At 42.0% G+C, this 22,619-nt stretch overlaps 1 protein-coding gene across 1 annotated transcript in view; it reads right to left on the reverse strand.

Moving 5' to 3' along the window:
- The window catches only part of LOC127578541 (voltage-dependent calcium channel subunit alpha-2/delta-4-like), a 343,330-nt gene that overhangs the window by 151,660 nt on the left and 169,051 nt on the right, over positions 1-22,619 (reverse strand). Inside the window, 1 exon segment of the mRNA XM_052030691.1 lies at positions 22,494-22,574. Coding sequence (XP_051886651.1) covers positions 22,494-22,574 — 81 coding nt within the window.

Genomic DNA, 22,619 nt, shown 5'->3' on the forward strand with positions numbered 1-22,619 from the left:
TGCCTTATTATGCCTATGTCTGGTCTGCCTACTGAACTGACCTAGATTTTCTTCTATATTTGTCTGAACCTCATACCCAACTGTACAACTACTCTGTGCCCCATCCTCTGCCAATTAGTTTAAAACCTCCAAAACACTCTGAGCAAACCTCCCAGCAAAGATATTGGACCCATTCCAGTTGAGGTGTAACCTCTCCTGCTTGTACAGATCCCACTAGAAGGGAAGGGTTTACATTTTTGGATCTTTGGAAATGTTTCTGGGGCAGGTGGAACCTGTACAAGCAGGATAGGATCAAGGTGGGAGTGGGAAATTGGATCAAAAATCGGCTCTATGTCAGTGGACAAAGAACAATGGTTGATAGACTATTATTGAAGTTTCACATGACTCAGTACTCAGCTTTTTTTTACCTTTTATAATATATATTAATGAGTTAGACTTAAATGTAGGCATGACAAAGAAATTTGCAGCTGATACAAATATTGGTCATATGGTTGACAGTGAGGAGAAAAGTCTTAGACCACAGGAAGATATATATCGTTGAGCAGAGAAGTGGTAATGGATTCCATCTGGAGAAGTGTGAAGCAATGCATTTGGGAAGATGTTCTAAGGCATGAGAATTTTATAATAAATAGGAGGAGAGTGAAACAGTGGAAAAAGAAAGGGATCTTGGAATGTACATCCATGACCCTTCAAGGTAGCGGGACAGGTCCATGAGGTTCTGTGAGAAATGTATGCAACACTAGTTAAACCAGCTTGAGTACTGCATAGAGTTTCAGTCACCACATTACAGGAAAGATGTGACCGCACTGGAGAGGGTGCAGAGGAGATTTATGAGGATGTTGCCAGCAATGTAAAGTTTTAGCTGTGAAGAAAGATTGGATAGTGAGGGTTGTTTGCTTCAGGAGGCTGAAAAGAGTCTTAACAGAGGTATATAAAAGACCTGGACAGAGTAAATAGGAAGGACCTATTTCCCTCAGTAGAAAGTCAAAAACTAGATGCCATGGATTTAATGTATTTGGGTATTAGGATTGGAGGGAAAATGAGGAAAACTGTTTTAAATGAGAGGGAGGGAAGGTCTGGAATTCACCACCTGACGGGTAATAAAAGCAAAGTCCTCATCAAATTTAAAAAGTGCTTGGAGAGCCAAAACTTGTACAAATAACGATTCAGGGCAGAAGGTGGTATTGGGCTGGGTATCTGTTTTTGGCCAGCTCAGACTCAATAAAGAGAACGGCCTCTTCTGTCCCAAATTGTCTATGACTTTCATGAGGTATGTAGAAGGTGCAAGTATGAAAATAAAAATGAAAGTAGAAAGGAAAAGAGGGTACAAGAAATAAAACTTTGGTAGATAAGTTAAGAAAAAGACCATAAGATGCTTTATGAACATGTTAAGAAAAAGATATCAAAGAAACACAAAGGCTCTATTGGGGTCCAAAACAGTAAACACTACATTAGACACATATAAGGCTCAAAATAAATATATTCTATCTTCCTTCACAGAAGAAAAGAATGATACAGGAATTGACATTAAAGAGAAAGAATCTAAAGTTTTGGAAATGATAAATATGAAGAGGGAGAGGACATATTAAAGGGTCAAACACCTTTAAAAGTGTATAAATCACCAGAATGGGACCAAATTTATCCCATGTTCCTAAAAGAAGCAATGAAGTAACTAGCACAGGTTCTGATTATCACTTTACAATCCACCGTGACTGCAGGTATGGTGCCAGAGCACAGTGACACTGCTGTGGTGGCACCATTGTTTAAAAAGAGAAAGATCAAGTTACCACAGCCTAATAACAATCATGGGGAAAATAATGTCAAAGTGATAGCATAAATCAGCAATTACAGAGGCATAGATTCTTCTTAGCCAGAGGACATCCCTGCAGGAGTTCCTCAGGATGGTGTCCCATGTCCAATCATTTTCAGCTGCTTCATCAATGACCTTCCTTCAATTGTAAGGTCAGAAGTGATGATCACTGATGAACACACAATATTCAGCACCATTTGTAACTCCTCAGATAAAGAAGCAATCCATATCCAAATGCAGCAACACCTGGGCAATATCCAAGACTGGGCTGATAGGTGGCAAGAAATATTCACACCACACAGATACAAGGCAATGACAATATCCAACAAGTGAAAATCCAGCTGTCACCCCCTGACATTCAATGGCATTACTATCACTGAATCCCCCACTATCAATATCCTGTGGGTAACCATTGACCAGGAACTGAACTGAAATAGCCATATACACTATGTGGCTACAAGAGCACGTCAGAGGCTAGTAACTCACCTCTTAACTCCCCAAAGCCTGTCCACCATCTACAAGGTTCAAGTCAGGAGAGTGATGGAATACTCTCCACTTGCCTAGATGAGTGAGGTTTCAACAACGCTCAAGAAGCTTGACATCATACGGGATATAGCAGCCTGCTTGATAGGCACTCCATCCACAACCAGGCACACACTCCACGACCAGTGCACGGCAGCAGCAGTTTGTATCATCTACAGGAATGCACTGAAGTAACTCACCAAGACTCCTTAGACAGCACCTTCCAAACCCATGACCTCTATCAGCTTGAAGGACATGAGCAGCAAAAGCATGGGAACACCACTACCTGGAAGTTGCCCTTCAAGCTACACACCATCCTGACTTGGAAATATCACGGGTTCCTTCACTGTCGCTGGCTCAAAATCCTGGTACTCTCCCTAACAGCATTGTGGGTATTCCCACACCTCAAGGACTGCAACAGTTCAAACAGGCAGCTCATCACCACCTTTGCATGGGCAATTAGGAATGGGCAATTAACTGCTGGCTCAGCCTGCAAAGCCCACATCCCTTGACTGAATAAAAAAAAATTATTCAAGGATAGTCAACATAGATTTGTTAAGGGAAAGTCATGCTTGACTAACGTACTTGTTTTCTTTGTGGGAAGTACATGGAACATCGACAAGAATAGTGCATTTGACATAGCCTACATGGATTTTCATGAAGTCCCACATGGCAGATTGACCAAGAAGGTAGAAGTCCAGAGGAAAGTAGTTCCGAATTAATTGGCTCCATGGGAGAAAGGAAAGATCAGCAAATTATGTCCTCTTGCCACCTGTTGTTCCTGTAGCCGCAACCTCAGAAAAGGACAAAGACTCCATTTTCCTCCACCCCCTTCCTTGGATTGCCATGTTGATATACTTTTCCAACTCCTTTGGCCAGAATATAGGTTATTCAGACTCAACACACGTGGATTTGGTTTCTAATCTAAGTCTACAATATGCAAATATCCCTATCTGAGCTGCTCGTTATAAGTGTCAAATCAAGTGATGGTGTGCCTTGTGTACACGGTACTGAAAACTTATGCAGGCACAAACAGACAGCAACACGTCAAAGTCTCGGTTGAGACCCTTTAATTCACATCCAGCCAACTAGCTGTGGGGTTTGATCCTTGCCTTGAAGGGAGTTGTAAAGAAAGGTTGCAGGTTGTACATTTTTGCTCCAGTTTCCGTCATGAAAGCAAAGGTAAGCATCAAACATGTTGGTGACAACAGCACGTGCTCAAATGATAATGGGCGAACATAAGACACACTTAGTCAGGACTTCTACCAGACCTTAATGTGGCAGCTATCACATTAAGACACGCGTATAGCAATTTTTATGCATGATTTGTCCATATAAATGATAAATTATGCATAGTAACATCAAAGATGCCTACTGAGCCACCCCCACCTCCCCCAACCACACTTTGGTAAATCAGACCACCAGGCTGTGCCCCTTCTCCATGCATACAAACAGAAGCTGAAATGAGAGGATCCAGCACAGAAAGTAGTACAGTGCTGGTCTAAGGAAATAGATGAGCTTCTATGCGATTGCTTTGAGTTGGTAGACTGGTCCATGTTCAAAGACTGAGCTGCCAGCCTAGATGAGTACGTCACCACCATCATGGGCTTTTATCAGCAAGTGTATTGAGGACTGTGTACCAAAGAGGACAATCCGGGTGTTCCCAAACTGGAAACCATGGATGAACTAGGAGATCCACTCCTTACTGAGGTCCAGGACTGCATCATTGAAATCAGGTGATGCTGACCCTTACAAGAAATTGAGGTACGACCTCCGTAAAGCTATCAGTGAAGCCAAGAGACAATACCAGTCCAAAATCGAGTCCCAGACCAGCCATCAGTTGTGGCAGGGTTTGCACGTTATTACAAACTACAAAAGGAAGTTGGGCAGCAGCACCAACAACAGCACATCCCTTGCCGATGAGCTTAATGCATTCTGTGCACATTTTGAACAGAAGGGGATTGGTATGTCACCACCCACCCCAACAGCCTCCAATGCACCTGAACCCATAGTTACCTTTGCGGACGTAACATCAGTTTTCCGGAGAGTGAACCTACAGAAAGCATCTGGCCCAGATGGTGTCCCTTGCCATGTCCTTAGATCCTGTGCAGATCAGCTAGCGGGGATACTTGCAGATATTTTTAACCTCTCCCTACTTCAATCTGAAGTTCCCACCTGCTTTAAGAAGACCACTATCATCCCAGTACCTAAGAAAAACAACGTAACGTGCCTTAATGACTACCACCCGGTGGCTCTGATATTCACCATCATGAAGTGCTTCAAGAGGCTGGTCATGGCATGCATAACTCCAGCCTCCCAGACAACCTCAACCTATTGCAATTCACCTACTGCCGAAACACATCTACAGCGGATGCCATCTCCCTGACCCTACACTGATCTCTGGAGCATCTGGAAGGCATTGGTATTGGTTTATTATTGTCACTTGTACCGAGGTACAGTGAAAAGCTTGTCTTACAAACCGATCATACAGGTCAATTGTTACACAGAGCAGTTACATTGAGTTAGTACAGAGTGCATTGAAGTAGTACAGGTAAAAATAATAACAGTACAGAGTAAAATGTCACAGCTACAGAGAAAGTGCAGTGCAATAAGGTGCAAGGTCACAACAAGATAGCTCGTGAGGTCATAGTCCATCTCATTGTATAAGGGAACCGTTCAATAGTCTTATCACAGTGGGGTAGAAGCTGTCCTTAAGTCTGGTGGTACGTGCCCTCAGGCTCCTGTATCTTCTACCCGATGGAAGAGGAGAGAAGAGAGAATGCCCTGGGTGGGTGGGGTCTTTGATTATGCTGGCTGCTACACCAAGACAACGAGAGGTAAAGACAGAGTCCAAGGAGGGGAGGTTGGTATCCGTGATGCGCTGGGCTGTGTCCACAACTCTCTGCAGCTTCTTGTGGTCCTGGGCGGAGCAGTTGCCATACCAAGCCATGATACATCCAGATAGGATGCTTTCTATGGTGCATTGGTAAAAGTTGGTGAGAGTCAAAGGGGACAAACCAAATTTCTTTAGCCTCCTGGGGAAGTAGAGGCGCTGGCGAGCTTTCTTGGCTGTGGCATCTACATGATTTGACCAGGACAGGCTGTTGGTGATGTTCACTCCCAGGAACTTGAAGCTCTCAACCGTCTCGACCTCAGCACCATTGATGTAGACAGGTGCATGTACACCACCCCCTCTCCTGAAGTCAATGACCAGCTCTTTGTTTTGTTGACATAGGGGGAAAGGTTGTTGTCATGACACCATTCCACTAAGCTCTCCATCTTCTTCTTGTACTCTGACTCATCGCTGTAAAACAGGCAGTGAACATAGGTGTAAAGATACCTATGTTAGACTATTGTTCATTGACTACAGCTCTGCCTTCAATACTATAATTCCAAGCAAACCCATCACCAAACTCTGAGACCTTGGAGTCAACACCTCCCTCTGCAACTGGATCCTTGACTTCCTGACCAACGGACCACAATCAGTAAGGATAGGCAGCAACACTTCCGCCATGATTATTCTCGACACTGGTGCTCCACAAGGGTGCATCCTGAGTCCCCTACTCTACTTCCTATACACTCATGACTGCATGGCCAGATTCTGCTTTAACTCCATCTACAAGTTTGCAGATGATACCACCATAGTGGGCTGTATCTAAAATAACAATGAGTTGGAGTACTGGAAGGAGATAGACTGCTTAGTAACATAGTGTCATGATGACAACCTTTCCCTCAATGTCAGCAAAACATAAGAGCTGGTCATTGACTTCAGGAAGGGGGCGGTGCACATGCTCTCATCTACTTCAATGGTGCTGAGGTCGAGAGGGTTGAGAGCTTCAAGTTCCTAGGAGTGAACATCACCAATAGCCTGTCCTGGTCCAACCACATAGATGCCACTGCCAAAAAAGCTCACCAGTGACTCTGCTTCCTCAGGAGGTTAATGCAATTTGGCAAGTCTCCAATTCCTATCGACGCACCAAGAAAGCATCCAATCTGGATGCACAATGGCTTGGTATGGCAACTGCTCTGCCCATAATCACAAAAACCTACAGAGAGTTGTGGACACAGCTCAGCACATCATGGAAACCAGCCTCCCCTCCATGGTCTCTGTCTATACTTCTCGCTGCCTCAGTAAAGCAGTTAACATATTCAAAGACCTCACCCACCCTGAACATTCTCTCTCTCCCCTCTCCCATCAGGCAGAAGATACAAAAGACTGAAAGCACATACCACCAGGCTCAAGGACAGCTTCTACCCCACTGTTATAAGGCAATTGAATGGTTCCCTAGTATAATAAGATGGACTCTTACCTCACAGCATACCTTGTTATGACCTTGCCCCTTATTGTCCACTTGCACTGCACTTTCTCTGTAGCTGTTACACTTTATTCTGAATTCGGCTGTTGCTTTACCTTGTACTACCTCAATGCATTGTGTAATGAATTGATCTGTATGAACGGCATGCATGATAAACTTTTTACTGTACCTCAGTAATGTGACAATAATAAACCAATTCCAAATTTCAATTCCAATACTAATTTTGAGTTTCCTATGTTTACATGATAGGGCAATATGCAAGGAGGAGCACAGCAGGGGCAAGGTCCCCCCATAAACCTCTGCCCCAACTACAACAGTCCAACAATCATTAATCAAATTAAAATGTGCAGATATGTGTGTAATATGTATCTGTTTAAAGTAATCATCCAAAACCAGTAAAGTTTAAATTCCAGCGTACTTGCCTGGTCAGCTCAGTTGAGAAAATGTAATTAAGGCAAGTGCTTTTGATGCCACTGAAACAACAAACTAGAATAGTTGATAAAATAACTCAGATTCAACTACTTATTTAATCTGTTATTCCTTCTATACCTATTGGATTTACTACTTCTCACTGGTCGGTTTGAGTTGGAGTTATATTTAGTGTCAGTATCTTGTGAGGGTAGGGATTTATTTTGAGTAACGAGGATGAGGGCTTAAACAAGGATGAAAGAAATTGGATTTTGAGATATACTTAATCGGTGAAATGACTGTTCCCATAAAGCTGAATGATGAATATGATGAAATATAGCAAGCAATACACAATGAATGCAAGAAATGCCACACCCAGACCATTTGGATTAATGAAAGTAATTAGAAACAGAGTAGTTAAACCATTTTTTCTTAAAGGATAAAATCTTATAAATTTACTTAAATGACATGATTGTGAAATCATCACACCTGTGAATTATAACGGAGAAGCAGCAAAGTAGAAAGACAGTGCAACTCAGTAAGGAACATATGGGAAGGAACAGATTTCCACTATCTGCTTCCTTCTGTGCTGCCAGCTGGCAGAGAATCTGTGGATCTGATACTGATATCAGCACAAAACATAAATTATTCAGCAGAATATGACATTTGGTGTGGTATTGAGCATTATCGCCAAAGCAGATTTTTTTATATATATAAAAAGGCAACATTTGGAAGATTTTTTTATGATTACAAGGAAGCTTCTAATTACGAAAGACTGATGAAGTCAATATATAGAATGACGGATGGGATTTGCAATTCAAGCTGGACTGACCAACAAAGAAGAGATTAAGATTCTCTGTATGTTATTCTGTACCCTCAAGAAAACTGCTTGTTAATATTAACTGAAGCAAATACGGTTATTCAAATATTAGTAATTCAGTCAAGCTGTCTCCAACAATCCAGCAACAGATTGCCTACCATTCTCTGTTCTGCTCACAATACAAAACAAATTCACTGAAAACAAAGTATGCAAAACAGCTCTGAAGCCAATACAAATATGGCTTGGAAATGAGGAAATTTATTATAAAAAGAGGAAAGTCTCACAAAGAATTATTCCATAACACTGCATCATGTTCACTTAATGAACAAACCTATTAGTAATGACCAATATCATTTTTTTGCCCTGATGCTGATATTGAGCCATCAGTAACTTCTAAAATTCAGTAGCAGTCAGAATACTACAGTATTCTTTCTTGGTGTTGAAGTATGAAATCAAAATCATGATCAGTTCTGCATCACCAGTCAGGCCTGAATAGCATGCCCATCTAAGTCTGCTGCATTAAGTCAACAGAGCATTTGAAAGTCCCCTCTTCACATTAATATTTGGGCACTAAATTTTATGATAAAAGAAAGTCTTGTATTTATATAGTTCCAAAGTACTTTATAGCAAACAAAGTAATTTTGAAATGAGACACTGCAGATGCTGGAATCTAGAGCAACAAACAATCTGCTGGAGGAAATCAGTGAGTCGAGCAACATCTGGGGTGGGGGGGGGGGTGGGGTGTGTGTGGAAAGAACTGTTGATGTTTCGGTTCGAAACCCAGCATCAGGATGAGGTTATTTTGAAATGAAGTCATTTTTAATAAATAAATTGTTCCTGATCAGATTTGGTAATTGGAGAAATTAATGAAGGAGGACTGTTCATATTTGTGAGAGTGTACACAAATTGTGAGAGAAAGGGGAAAACAATTATTAATATACAAATACTTCCTGTTGATGCAGCTGTATTGGCTTTAAGGCATTAACATGGGGAAAGGCTGAGCCAGGAATATGTGTCAACTCAATTTAGCTTTTGATCTGAGCTGTGCTGATTAAGACACAGGGGGCTGAGACGGCAGTATCTCCTTGCAGAAAGAGCGGGAGAAGAGAATCATGGTTGGGCTACATCAAGCAACTCCTGCGATCAGTTACTGGGACAGTAGGTAGAGGTGAACCAATCCCTCCCCCACAATTTCTTCAACAGGAGTCTCACATGCAAGAGAAACCAAAGATTTGGAATAATTCAGGAAATTTGAAATATCATTAAAATAACTATGACAATCTATATCATAAGGTTTCACACAGCAAGACACTAAAAATACTTTTCTCTAGCTCCTTATTTTGAACATGCTGACATGTAGGCAAAAAAAAACGGCATTAGTAGCTTTCCAGAATGGTTTGCAAACAGATTCTTTATGTGTAAAGCTGGATTGTGACTTCCAGCAGATTATTGATTAAATGGAGCACATTTAGTCAAGCATTTTCCTTTGATTAGCCAATGTCAACATTACTTGTCTCCAACATAATAATAATCAGAGTGATATCCATGCTGATTATTCTGACCTCCCTAGCCAAAGCATGTTGGGCCATTGCAGTGATCATATTGAAGCTCCAAATTACTATTAAATGTAGAGAATTAGTCAAGAACATTATAAAATTATATTTTGATGGCTCTCTATGGCAATCTGTATGGCATAGGAAGAAAAACACTTCAGAGTGTTCCATCACTCCCCCCCCCCCAACTCCTAATCATGCATCTTCTCACTATAAATTTTCTTTTTTCCCCATCCACTCATGTCCCATTGAACATCGAACAGTACAGCACAGAACAGGCCCTTCGGCCCACAATGTTGTGCCGACATAGCTATTCCCTCCTGCCTACAGAATGCCCATATCCCTCTATTTTCCTTTCATTCATGTGCCCATCCAAGCCCTTCTTGAAAGCCCCCAATGAGTTTGCCTCCACCACCCTATCAGGCAACACATTCCAGGCATCCACCACTCTCTCAGTAAAAAATGTACCCCTCACGTCTGTTCTGAACCTACCCCCTCTCATCTTAAATGCATATCCTCTGGTACTGGATTGCTCAATAATGGGAAAAAGAAGGGACTGATGCACTGTTAGAAGTAATAACTTTTGAATGAGAAGCAAAACCTTTCTGCTTTCTCAGGTGGGACGCAAAATATCTCATTGCATTCTTTGGAGACACAAAAAATTCTGCAGATGCTGGAATCTGGAGCTATACACAAAATGTGCTGGAGGAACTTAGCAGGTGAGGCAGCATCCATGGAGGAAAAAAAAGAGTCGGCATTTTGGACCAAGACTCTTCATCAGGACTGGAAAGGAAGAGGGCAGTCGCCAGAATAAGAAGGTGAGGGGAGGGGGAGTAGCACACACGGGCAGGTGATAGGTGAGTCCAGGTGAGAGGGGGATGGTAGGTGGGTGGGGGAGGGGGAGAAGATGTAATAAACAGAGAGCTGATAGGTAGAAGAGGCAAAGAGCTGAAGAAGAAGGAATCCAGTTGGAGAGGACCATGGAATAAAGGATGGAGGAGGGGAGGAGAGGAGATGGGCAGCTCATCAAGGCGGGGGGGAAGGGAGCCACAGGAATGAGGGAAGACAAAGGAGTGGGGGGGGGGGGTGGGGAGGGAAAGAAAAAGAAGAGGTGGGTTTACCAGAAGTTAGAGAAATCGATGTTGAGGTGAGGCAGCGTTTCACCTGTGAGTCTGAGGGTGTCATTTATTGTATCCCGTGCTCCTGGTGCAGCCTCCTGTACATTGGTGAGACCTGACGCAGACTGGCTTTGTCGAATACCTTTGCTCTGTCCGCCACAACAACCAGGATCTCCCAGTGGCCACCCACTTCAATTCCACATCCCATTTCCACGTCTATCCATGGCCTCCTCTACGGCCACATTGAGGCCAGACACAGGTTGAAGGAACAACACCTCATATTTCACTTTGGGAGTCTTCAACCTGATGGCCTCAACATCAATTTCCCTAACTTCCGGTAACCACACCTCTTTTTCTCCCCAACCCCCCACTCATGGTTAGCGTAACACTTTACGGCGCCAGCGACCCGGATTTGATTCCGGCTGCTGTCTGTAAGGAGTTTGTATGTTCTCCCCGAGTCTGCATGGGTTTCCTCTGGGTGCTCCGGCTTCCTCCACATTCCAAAAGATGTACATGTTAGGAAGTTGTGGGCATGCTATGTTGGTGCCGGAATCATAGCGACACTTGCCGGCTGCCCCCAGAACACTCTACGCAAAGATGCATTTCACTGTGTGTTTCCATGTACATGTGACTAATAAAGAAATCTTAATCTTAATTTTCCTGTGGTGACCTGCCCATCTCCTCTTCTCCCCTCCCCTCCTCTATCCTCTTTTCCCCTCCCCTATCCTCTATTCCATGGTCCACTGCCCTCTCCTACCGGATTCCTTCTTCTTCAGCCGTTTGCCTCTTTACTTATCACCTCTCAGCTTATTACATCTTCTCCCCCTCCCCCACCCACCTACCATCCCCCTCTCACCTGGACTCACCTATCACCTGGACTCACCTATCACCTGAACTCACCTATCTGCTGCCTGCATGTGCTCCTCCCCTTCCCCCCCACCTTCTTATTTTTGTCGTCTGCCCTGTTCCTTTCCAGTCCTGGTGAAAGGTCTTGGCCTGAAATGTCACCTGTTTTTTTTTACCTCCATGTATGCTGCCTCACCTGCTGAGTTCCTCCAGCACTTTTGTGTATTGTGCCATTGCATTATTCTGGGTTTCCTGAGTGTCCTGGCTAAAGGTATCCCTCAACTAACATCACTATAGATTAATTGATTATTATCTTGGTGTTCTTTTGGGATCTTGGGATGTACTGTATTTTCTTAATTATTATACCTCCAAATTTGCTTGAAACATTTTAAGCTACCCGAGATTGCAACAAGTACCATATCATACCCAAACATCACTGCCTGAATTTTGGACATGTAAAACATATGATCATAATTGGGTCCTTGTCAGAATCAGAATCAGATTTATTATCACCGACATAAGTTGTGAAATTTGTTGTTTTGTGGCAGCAGTACAGTACAAGACATAAAAACATAAAAATTACTATAAGTTACAAAGATAAATAAATAGTGCAAAAGAGGAATAATGAAGTAGTGTTCATGGGTTCATGGACTGTTCAGAAATCTGGTGGCGGAGGGGAAGAAGCTGTTTCTGAAATGTTGAGTGTGGGTCTTCAGGCTCCTGTACCTCCTCCCTGATAGTAGGACTAGGATTTCTAGGTCACAAGTGTACTCAAGCTAAGTAAATTTAAGAACTTAAGAATGCTGATTTCTTTCACAGTTTTCTTCCATTTTTTAAACTGCTGACACATGGTATCATTTAAGCCAAATATCTTATTTTCATTGTCTCCAGCACTTTTGCTGGCATCAATTGAATTATCCTGATCTGAAATGTTGGAAGAAGAGGAAAAGCCATGGAGGGCTCTTAGACCGGTTAGGCTGCACAATAAGTGCTCTCTGCCTGATCGCTGGTACTCACAACAATAGTCAGATGGCGAATATGTTTTGGAGGTTCATTATTTCAAAGGGAATTTGGATAATAGACCTCATAAAACCACTTACATGTGTAAATGGCTGAGTATGCACTTGTTCGGTTGTTGCTTGGAGGTATCAACTTTGAAGCAAGTTATTTGATCTCTAGCACAATTCTTTGCATCTGTTTCAGGTGTCATCACCACATCAACAGGCTCTGACAAAACCATCTGGCAACAACGATAGGGAACTGCTGAACAGAGTCTTCCCCAATTGCTAGTATACTGTTGGCATACAGAACAGCACTCTGCATCCAGGACTGAATTTTATATTTCCAATATGCTGGGAGTCAGACCAGTGTATTGTAAAGATCCAGTAACATGCAAGCAACGCTCAAAGATCTCTTCTTGAAAGAAGAGAGTACTGGGTATGGATCCAGATTGGGCTTGGCTGCTGCTCACTCTCAATCTGCTCCTGAACCAGAATGAAATGAAGAGGATTTTAAGTCAATGCCAGATTAAGCCCAGATCCACGTAAAGCTGCAAATTAAGAATGAAACAGGTTTCCAGCAGTCCCATTCCAGGTCAATTGCTCCATTAACCAGTGCATTGCTCCATTATCACAATGTAAGCCTGTCAGTGAAGAGTGGGCAGAGGCATACCTTTCGATCAAATTGAGATCAGTCAGATGTTTGATCTCACCTTCATGCCTGAGAGACCAGATCAGACACCTGTCTTGAGCTTTCACTTCTTCTCTCACTCTCTGTCTTGCCTCCTCTCTCCCTTGCCTCCTCTTTCCCTACATCTCTGCTGTACGTCTCTCTCTTTCTTACATCTCACTTTCACCCAATCTCTCTCCTCTTCCACACCTCCCTCTCTCTTCCCATCTCTCTCTCCTCCCATCTCTCTCTATCTTCTGTCAACTTTCTATCCCTCTCTCCCTTCCTGTCTCTCCCATCTCTCTCCTTCCATCACTTTCTCTCTCCTTCCATGTGTCTCTTCTCTCATTTCACTCTCCCATCCCTTAATCATCTCTCTCTCTCCCCCATCTTTCTCTCCATCTCTCTCTGGCCAATTCGCTCTCTCCACTCCCATTTCTCTCTCTCTCCTCCCATCTCTTGCTCTCTCTCCTATCTCTTTAGCTTCCAACCATAATTCTCTCATATAATTTCCCCCACTTCCTCCTTACCCACATTCTTCAATCTTCCTTTCTCTTTCTCTCTTTCCTTCTTTTCCAAAATTTAAGACCTGTTAAGTCTGTTGCCTATAGTCTCTGGATATAAGTGGGTGGATCAGTTTTCACTCCCAGTCTCATGCTTAGTGATAAACATGAGATACTAAGACAAGAGAAAAGTCCTTTATATTCTATCAATGCATGTTAATCGACAGCCCAACAGCAAAGGAAAAAACCCTAGCTCCAATGTGTGCAAAGTTAGTTCTCAGATCCCAGTTCTTTCACAGAACCAATCAAGCAACCAGCTGTGAACTTACATTACTTATTCATAGATGAGCTTGCTGATTTTTCACCTTTCCCATGCTTCTGTGTTCTCACACTGGTTTTATTGTTGAGTTTTCGGGATCTTGCTAAAAGTAGAATTTTTAGGTTCCTGATATAATATCACTTTAATTACATATAATGCCCATCAATCCACTTCCAAACTTCACTCTGCCTCTTTCCAAGACCTATTCTAGTACTCACAAGTTAAATTTATATCAATGACAATAACTGTCGGTTACAGTTTGTGACCTAGATCCATCTCCTCAGAAGTGTGCTGCAAAGCTGATTTATGGCAGAACGTGAGAAAACATAATTGTCCTCCCAATAATCCCAGACAGCAACACCTCCAGTTCAACAGTCATCATATAGGTTCTGGCAGTTGCTTGCAGACTCAAGGATGTATTGTTTTTTTTCCTATCACTTCTTTGATCCTTTCACCTTTCAGACTTGCTAGAAACCTCTTTTTAGCTTTCCCTATAAGGGTATTTATCCCCTTATTGTGTATTTCTCCTTTCATTTATCAATATCCCTCCAAATTACACACATGTTCAATTTCCTCAATCCATCAAAATGTGTGCACCAGATGTTACTCATAATTATAATAGACAACTTACTATGAAAAAAAAGAAAATATGCATGCCAACAGCACTGTTGCAGTGAAGTTTGCATAACAGTCATTTCAATCGATTGTGGTACAAACTGAATCCATTAAAAGGAAAATCAAAATAAACTGCAGATGCTGGAAATCTGAAATGAAAACAAAAAAATGCTGGAAGCACTCAGTAGGTCAGACAGCATCCGTGGAAAGAGAAACAGTTAATGTTTTAAGTCTGACACCCTTCATCAGAACTGTGAAAGAGATAGAACATAGAACAATACAGCACAGGAACAGGCCCTTCGGTCCCGCAATGGTGTGTGAACTAATTAAACTAGTAATTAAAAGCTGAACTAGTCCCTTCTGTCTACACATGTCCCTATCCCTCCATTCTCTGCATATTCATGTGCTTATCTCAGGGCCTCTTAAACACCTTATCATATTTGCCTCCACTACCATCCCGAGCAGTGTATTCTAGGCACCTACAATTCTCTGCGTAAAAAAGTTGCGCTATCCACAATGCAACCGATCTTTGTATTGTCTGTGAACTTACTAACCCACCCATCCACATTTTCATCTAGTTCATTTATATATATCACAAACAGCAGAGGTCCCAGTATGGATCCCCGCAGAACACCACTAGTCACAGACCTCCAGCCAGAGTAAGTCCCATCGACCACTACTCTCTGACTTCTATGGGCAAGCCAATTCCAAATCCATATGGCCTAGTCACTGTTGATCCCATGCATTTTAATTTTCTGGATGAGCCTACCATGTGGGACCTTGTCAAATACCTTACTAAAATCCAGATAGACAATATCCACAGCTCTACCTTCATCAATCACCTTCGTCACCTTCTCAAAAAACTCAATAAAGTCAGTAAGACATAACTTGCCCTGCACAAAGCCATGCTGACTGTGCTTAATTAAGCTATGGCTCTCCACATGCTCATAGATCCTATTCCTAAGAATCCTCTCCAATAGCTTCCCTACTGTTGACATGAGACTCACTGGTCTATAGTTTCCAGGATTATCCCTATTTTCCTTCTTAAACAACAGAAACAACATTAGCTGCTCACCAGACCTCTGGGACCTTGCCTGTAGCTAGAGAGGACATGAACATCTTATTCAAGGCAATCTCATCTCTTGCCTCTCTCAATAACCTGGGGTATATCCCATCGGGGTTTATCCACCTTAATGTTCTTCACGACTACCTCTAACACTACCTCTTCCTTAATCTCAAAATGACCTAGCACATTAGCACGCTCCACAGTGATCTCACTATCCTCCACATCCTTCTCCTTGGTAATACTGACGCAATGTACTCGCCCACGTCCTCTGCCTCTAAGCACATTTTCCCTCCTTTATCCTTGAGTAGTCCGACCCTCTCCTAGTTATCCTCTTGATCTTAATGTAGGTGTGGAATGCTTTGGGATTCTCTTTAATCCTCCTTGCCAAGGACTTTTCAAGGTCCCTCCTGTCTCTCCTAATTCCCTTCTTGAGTTCTTTTCTGGTTTCCTTATAATCCTCAAGGGCCCTGTTTTATTTTAGTTTCCTAAACCTTACATATAGTTCCTTCTTCTTTTTGACTAGTATGACCCCTCCTCTACTTGGACCATCTATATACTGATTCAAGAAACCCTCTTGGATGCATTATACAGTGTTAAGAAACCATCTCTAAAACAAGTTAGTTTTTAGTAGTGGAGAAAGCGGGGGAGGGATGGCTAGATTGTAGGGGATATGTCTGAAAGGGTGAGACCAGATGACTTTATGTGACGACAAAGAAAGCTTAATCTGAGTTTAATTGCTACTTAATTGCTATATTAAACCATCTGGTTTCACCCTATCAGAGATATTCCCTTTGTTCTACCTATCTGCCTGAGCTGCTGACTGAGTTCAGCATTTTCTATTTTTATCCCAGAACAGGAAAAGCCAGATAATAGCATTCTGTAGTACGAAATTCAGTTTGACACTCACTTTAATAGCACTTCATAAATTTTGTTTTATATTGTAAGTTCAAGTTCATTGTCATGGGCATACATACGCAGGGTATAAATGCTATGAAAATTAGCTTTTTGCAGCAGCAACAGCACAGTATATTACAAACATGACAAACATTAATTACATGAACTTAAATATACATAAATTATACATAACTTACATGACAAAATAAACAAAAATAACATAACATTAGTGCAAATTGAGTGAAATATAGTCCAAGGTGGAATTAGGGTTTTTCAGGTCATTTCAAAGACCATGATGGCAGTGGGAAGAAGCTGTTGTTGAAACTTGAAGTGTGGGTTTTCAGGCTCCTGTTTCCTCCTGGCTGATGGCAGCAATGAGAAGAGGGCATGCCCTGGATGGTGGGGGTCCTCGATGATGGATGTCGCCTTCCTGAGACATCACCTCTTGTACATGTCCTCGATGGTGGGGAGAGCTGTACTCAAGATGGAACTGGCTGAGTCCACCATTCTCTGTAGCCTCTTGCATTTCTGTGCATTGGGGTTCCCATACTAGACCGTAATGCAACCAGTCAGAATGCTTTCCACTGTACAAGAAGTTTGTCAGAGTCTTTGGTGACGTGCCAAGTCTCCTTAAACTTCTAAGAACGTAGAGGTGCTGGCGTGCCTTCTTCATGTTTGCATCGATCTGCTGGGCCCAGGATAGATCCTCCAAGATGTTGCCACCCAGGAACTTGAAGCTGCTCAGGCTTTCCACCTCAGACCCTTCAATGAAGACTGTTGGTAGCTCGCCTGACTTCCCCTTCCTAAAGTCCACAATCAGCTCTTTGGTTTTGCTGACACTGAGTGCAAGGTTGCTGTTATGACACCACTCAACCAGCTGACCTATCTCACTCCTGTATGCCCTCTCATCTCTATCTGTATTTTGCCAACAATAGAGGTGTCATCAACAAATTTGTAGAAGGTGTTTGGAGCTATGCTTAGCCACACAGTCATAGGTATAGAGAGAGCAGAGCAGGCGGCTAAGCACACAGCCCTGAGGTGCGCCTATGTTGATGGTCAGTGAGGGAGGAGATGAAGTTTTGAATTCGTACTGATTGTGGTCTCCCAGAGAGGAAGTCAAGGATCCAATTGCAGAGGGAGGTACAGAGGCCCAGGTGTTGGAGCTTGATGATAGGTTTTGAGGAGATGATGGGGTTTGAACGCCAAGCTGTAGTCAATAAACAACAGCCTGACATTACATGTTCTGGTTGTTCAGGTGGTCCAGAGCAGAACGGAGAGCCAGCAAGATAGCATCTCCTGTCGACCCATTGTGGCGATAAGCCAAATGAAGCAGTCCAGATCCTTGCTGAGGCAGGAGTTGATTTCAGTCATAACCAACCACTCGAAGCACTTCATTACAACAGATGGTAGTCATTGAGGCAGGTCACCCTGCTCTTCTTGGGCACCAGTACAATTGATGCCATCTTGCAGCAGGTGGGACCCACAGACCACAGAAGCAACAGGTTGTCCCTGAACACTCCAGCCAGTTGGTCAGCGCAGGTTTTAGCACTCAACCAGGCACGTCGTCAGTGCCTGACACCTTGTGAGGATTCACCCTCCTGAAGGATGTTCTGACATCAACCTTCGAAACTGAGATCACAGGATCATCAGGTGTCGTGGGGACTCGTGCAAGTGTGTCATTATTCTCCCTCTCAAAGCGTGCATAAAAGGCATTAAGCTCATCACGAAGTGATGCGTCATTGCTGTTTATGCTATTTGTTCATGCCTTGCTGGTGGTGATGGCGTGCAAGCCCTGCCACAGCTGTTGAGTATCTGTTTGTGTCTCCAGCTTCATCTAGAATTGCCTCTTTGCTCTCGCGATAACCATCTGAAGGTCGTATTTGGACTTCTTGTAGGTCTGCGGATTGCCAGTGCTGACACCACAGATCTAGCCCTCAACAGACTACAAATCTCCTGGTTCATCTAGGTGATTGGGAGGACCTGATATGATTTTGTGGGTACACACTCGTCCACACAGGTCTTGATGAAAATCGGCGACAACCATGGCATATTTGTACATATCTGTTGATGAACGCCTGAATATGATTTAGTCCACCGATTCAAAGCAATCAGTGGACTGATAAGCATAATGATAAAATATTTACTTCTTAGGTTTGGAGGTGAAGAATGCTCAGTTCATTGAGATGCTGGAGGTTGAAAGGCATCCATGAGCTAAATCCCAGCATAAGGCAGAGCCTTCAGATGGCATAAAACTGAAAGTAAAACTGTTCCATTTGCAACTAGAAAGTACAGGATATATATCAGCCTTGTAATGGTTTCTCATATGCACCTGGTTTTATGAATGATGTACTTGAGACTGGATTGACATTATTGTCCTGAATCTGTCAATGATTCTGAGACTTCTGTGTTCAACAGTATATGTGTGTAAGTCTCAAACTTAATGCCATTCATCAGCTAAGTGCTGATGGTTCCATGTAGAACCTCAAGTATTTGATTGCAAATTTCAGCTCAAAAGAACTAAATGCAGATATTATTCAAAATCAACACTGAGGCAATCTGCCAGATACATCCAAACTCTGAGCAAACCAAAAGGAGAAATATGTCATCTGTCTGTCAGGATATTTGTGTAATGCATTCAAACACCTGCACAGAGCAAAATTATTGAAACTACTTCTGGTTCAAGACCACAAAAACATATTGAGGATACCAGCAGATGAATGTTTGAATGTTCTTTTAGTAGGGCAACAAATAAGTGTTGAATTGTGAATGTTCAAAGCCTATTGCAAAATGTAGAGATCTTGCTCCTAGTTTGGTTGCAGGCACCATTTCTTTTTCATATCCATAAGGCATGTCAGTCATTGAAATTAATCAAAGTGGTGTTATGCCAGTGGTTTCTTGAAGTGTTAACAGCATATAGTTGTATATGACGGTGTCACCAATAATATCATTTTCTTTAATTTTACATTAATGTATCATTTTCTTTTTTTTGCTGGTTAATAAGCTGTTAATATTTGGCCAGTCATACCTACTGAGCACATTAATGAATATGTGTAAGAGTGAAAAACAGCCTGACATTGTTTTACATTTTGTTTATAATGAGGAATCTCTCTTTACAGCCAAGAGGACCAACCACTACAGGTCTAGGTTAAGAACTGAGCTACAGAAGAAAATACAGGCACACTTATTAAGTACTACTTTCCTTATACATTGACTGCATTCTTCATTGAAATAAAGACAATAATAGATAGCATGGGATTAGAAAGGACATTTAGACGGTGATACCCCCAAGTGCCTGAAATACTTATTCATCTTGTTGGAGTGAGATAGGTGGTGAGTGGGGGTCTGATGAATTGGGTTGCTCTGTTCTGGATGGTATTGTTTTTCTTAAGTGTTGTTGGAACTGCACTCATCCAGGAAAATTGAGAATATTCCATCATACTTCCAACTTCTGCCTTGTAGATGGCTGAGAGGCTTTGGATGTCAGGAGGTAAGTCACTCACTGCAGGATACTCAGCTCTGTTCTGCATTGCTTGTGGTTGTAATTATGTGATTAGTCCAGTTGAGTTTATGGAAAATGATCATCCCAAAATGTTGATTGTAGTAATGCAAATGAATGTCAAGAGTAGGGTGGTTAGACTTTCTCTTACTGGAAACAGTCATTAACTGGTACATCAGTGTTGTGAAATTTACTTGCCTATCAGTCTGTGCCTGAACGTGTCAAGGTCTTGCTGTGTGCAGGCAGGGACTGTTTTATTTGCTTAGGAGTTGCAAATGGAAATGAAAATTGGGGAATCATCAGCAAACATACCTCTTCTGCTGGGATAAAGATACTTGCCTGAGGAAATCCTGTAGTGATGTCCTGCTACTGGGGTATTGGTATCTCCATAATCATAACCAAATTCCTTCATGTGAGGTATGACTTCAACCATTGGAGTGTTTTTCCCCTTGATACCTGTTGACTTTTGTTTTACCAAAGCTCCTCAATGCCACACATGGTCAAATACTGGCATGATATCAGGGCAATCACCCTCACCTTATCTCTGGAATTTAGCTCTTTTTCCAAATATGGACCATAACTATAATGAAGTCTGGCATTGAATGAACCTGCGTGAAACCCAAACATCAATGAGCAGCTATGTGGCAAGTGAAGTTCTGCATGGTAGCAGTATTGATGGCAACTTCACCATGCTTATGATTGATGTTTCAGGCTAGGAAATCTTTTTATTCCACACTTATGTCATGAAACACCACCATGAGACTGATTGTGAATATTCCCACTATTCTCTCCAAATTAAAACCCCTGCTACCTGGGGAAATGTTCCTTAAAAAAAAGTCACGGTTTAGACCAATTATATGTTCTGGACCTGCTGCTCTAAAGTCCTTCCAAGCCAGTTCAAATGTTTGTTGATATTGTCTCCTTCTATGTTGTTTTGGCACTGTTTCACAGTCTTGTGCTGATTTTATTTCTCTTTTTCCTCTATGATAAATCTGTGGTGTTCATTCTTGCTTGCATTGTTCCTTCACAGCTTCCAGTTTCAACAACACCAGCTGCTATGCACATTGTTTTGCTCTTTTCTTTAGGAATTAAACAGGCTATTACTATATCTCTTTTGATGCTATTCTGAGCCCTTATGGGCATTTCAACAACTCTCATCTTGGTAATACTCACTTTAAATTTGACTTCTGGATTTGTAAAATTCCATCTCCTCTGTGATAGCCTCTAAGATGTCAATAATGTTCATTTTGGGCATTTATTTTGCTATTTTCTCCTGGATACTAGTTTTATGGGTTGGAAAGCAGAAAGGAAGGAATATGGCTGTACAACAGCAATAACTAACTTTATTTTCCCTTTTACCAAAAACTGGATGTGCATTTTGCCACTGCAAATGACAGCAAAATTGTGTGCCTAAATCAAATAAACTCATTCAGGAAATACCAGGCTTTGTTGCTGAATAGATGATCAAAATCAGACTATCAGCATTTACTCAAATCAGCTACTTAACAAACCTACTAAAAAAAGTTAACTTTCCACTTAAGCAATTATTATACAGGATGAGCAAATCAGTAGGTCCACTTGTAAAGTACACGATAACCATATGTAACTGATTAATTCATTACTTTCAATCTCCTTGCTTTTCCAGTTGAATCTAGAACATAGAACAGTATGGCAACAGTACGGGCCCTTCGGCCACAATGTTGTGCCAAATTATATGAACACCTCCTCCATGATCAATTTAACCCTTCCCTCCTGCACAGCCCATTTCCCTCCTGCACAGCCCACTTCCCTCCATCTTTCTTACTTCCATGTGCCTATCTAAGAGCCTCTTATAGTTAGGTCCCTGTTGTATCAGCCTCTACAACCACCCCTGCAATGCGTTCCAAGCACCCACCACTCGCTGTGTAAAGAACCTATCTCTGACATCTCCCCAAAACATTGCTCCTCTGACCTTAAACGGATGTCCTCTGGTATGGGCTATTGCTGCCCTGGAGATAAGGTGCTGGCTGTCCACTCTATCCATGCCCTCATAATCTTATACACCTCTATCAAGTCGCCTCTCATCCTGTGTTGGCTCCAAAGAGAAAAGCCCTAGCTCACTCAACCTTTCCTCATAAAACATGTGATTGGATGTCTAGATTCAGTTATACTCTAGATTGGATTATAAATGCTGAAATAAAATGCTACATGCTTCAAGTGACATTACATGCAGAGAAGGCCAACTTCTGTCAGAAACATTCAGTATTATATTATTGTGTTTATTTAATATACTTCTATTCAAAAGAACAAATGTACAAAATAAATGTAAATATTTGAAATAAGTTCCAAGCAGTGCTGTTTTCATAGTCATTCTATTAATTATGATGATTTATCTATAGCATATCGTAACAGGATATACATTATTGTGAGAAAAGTGCTTGAGTAACTTAATGATTCTGTGTAGAATTAGTTATAGAGAAACAAACTGCTGAGAAAAGGTGAGAAGGTTTCGTTTCATACAGAATCAAATATAATTCTAACCCAAATCCAGGCTTCCTACCTGCTGCAATGGCTGTCCTTCTGCTCACAGTAACCGTCACTCTGGTACTGGCCGTCACCATTTTCTTTCCATTTTTCTTTCCTGAAAAAAATCATATTACAAAATGAAAAAATTAAATAAAACATT

The sequence above is a fragment of the Pristis pectinata genome, chromosome 15 (assembly GCF_009764475.1).
Source record: "Pristis pectinata isolate sPriPec2 chromosome 15, sPriPec2.1.pri, whole genome shotgun sequence".
In the NCBI taxonomy this organism is placed as follows: Eukaryota; Metazoa; Chordata; class Chondrichthyes; order Rhinopristiformes; family Pristidae; genus Pristis; species Pristis pectinata.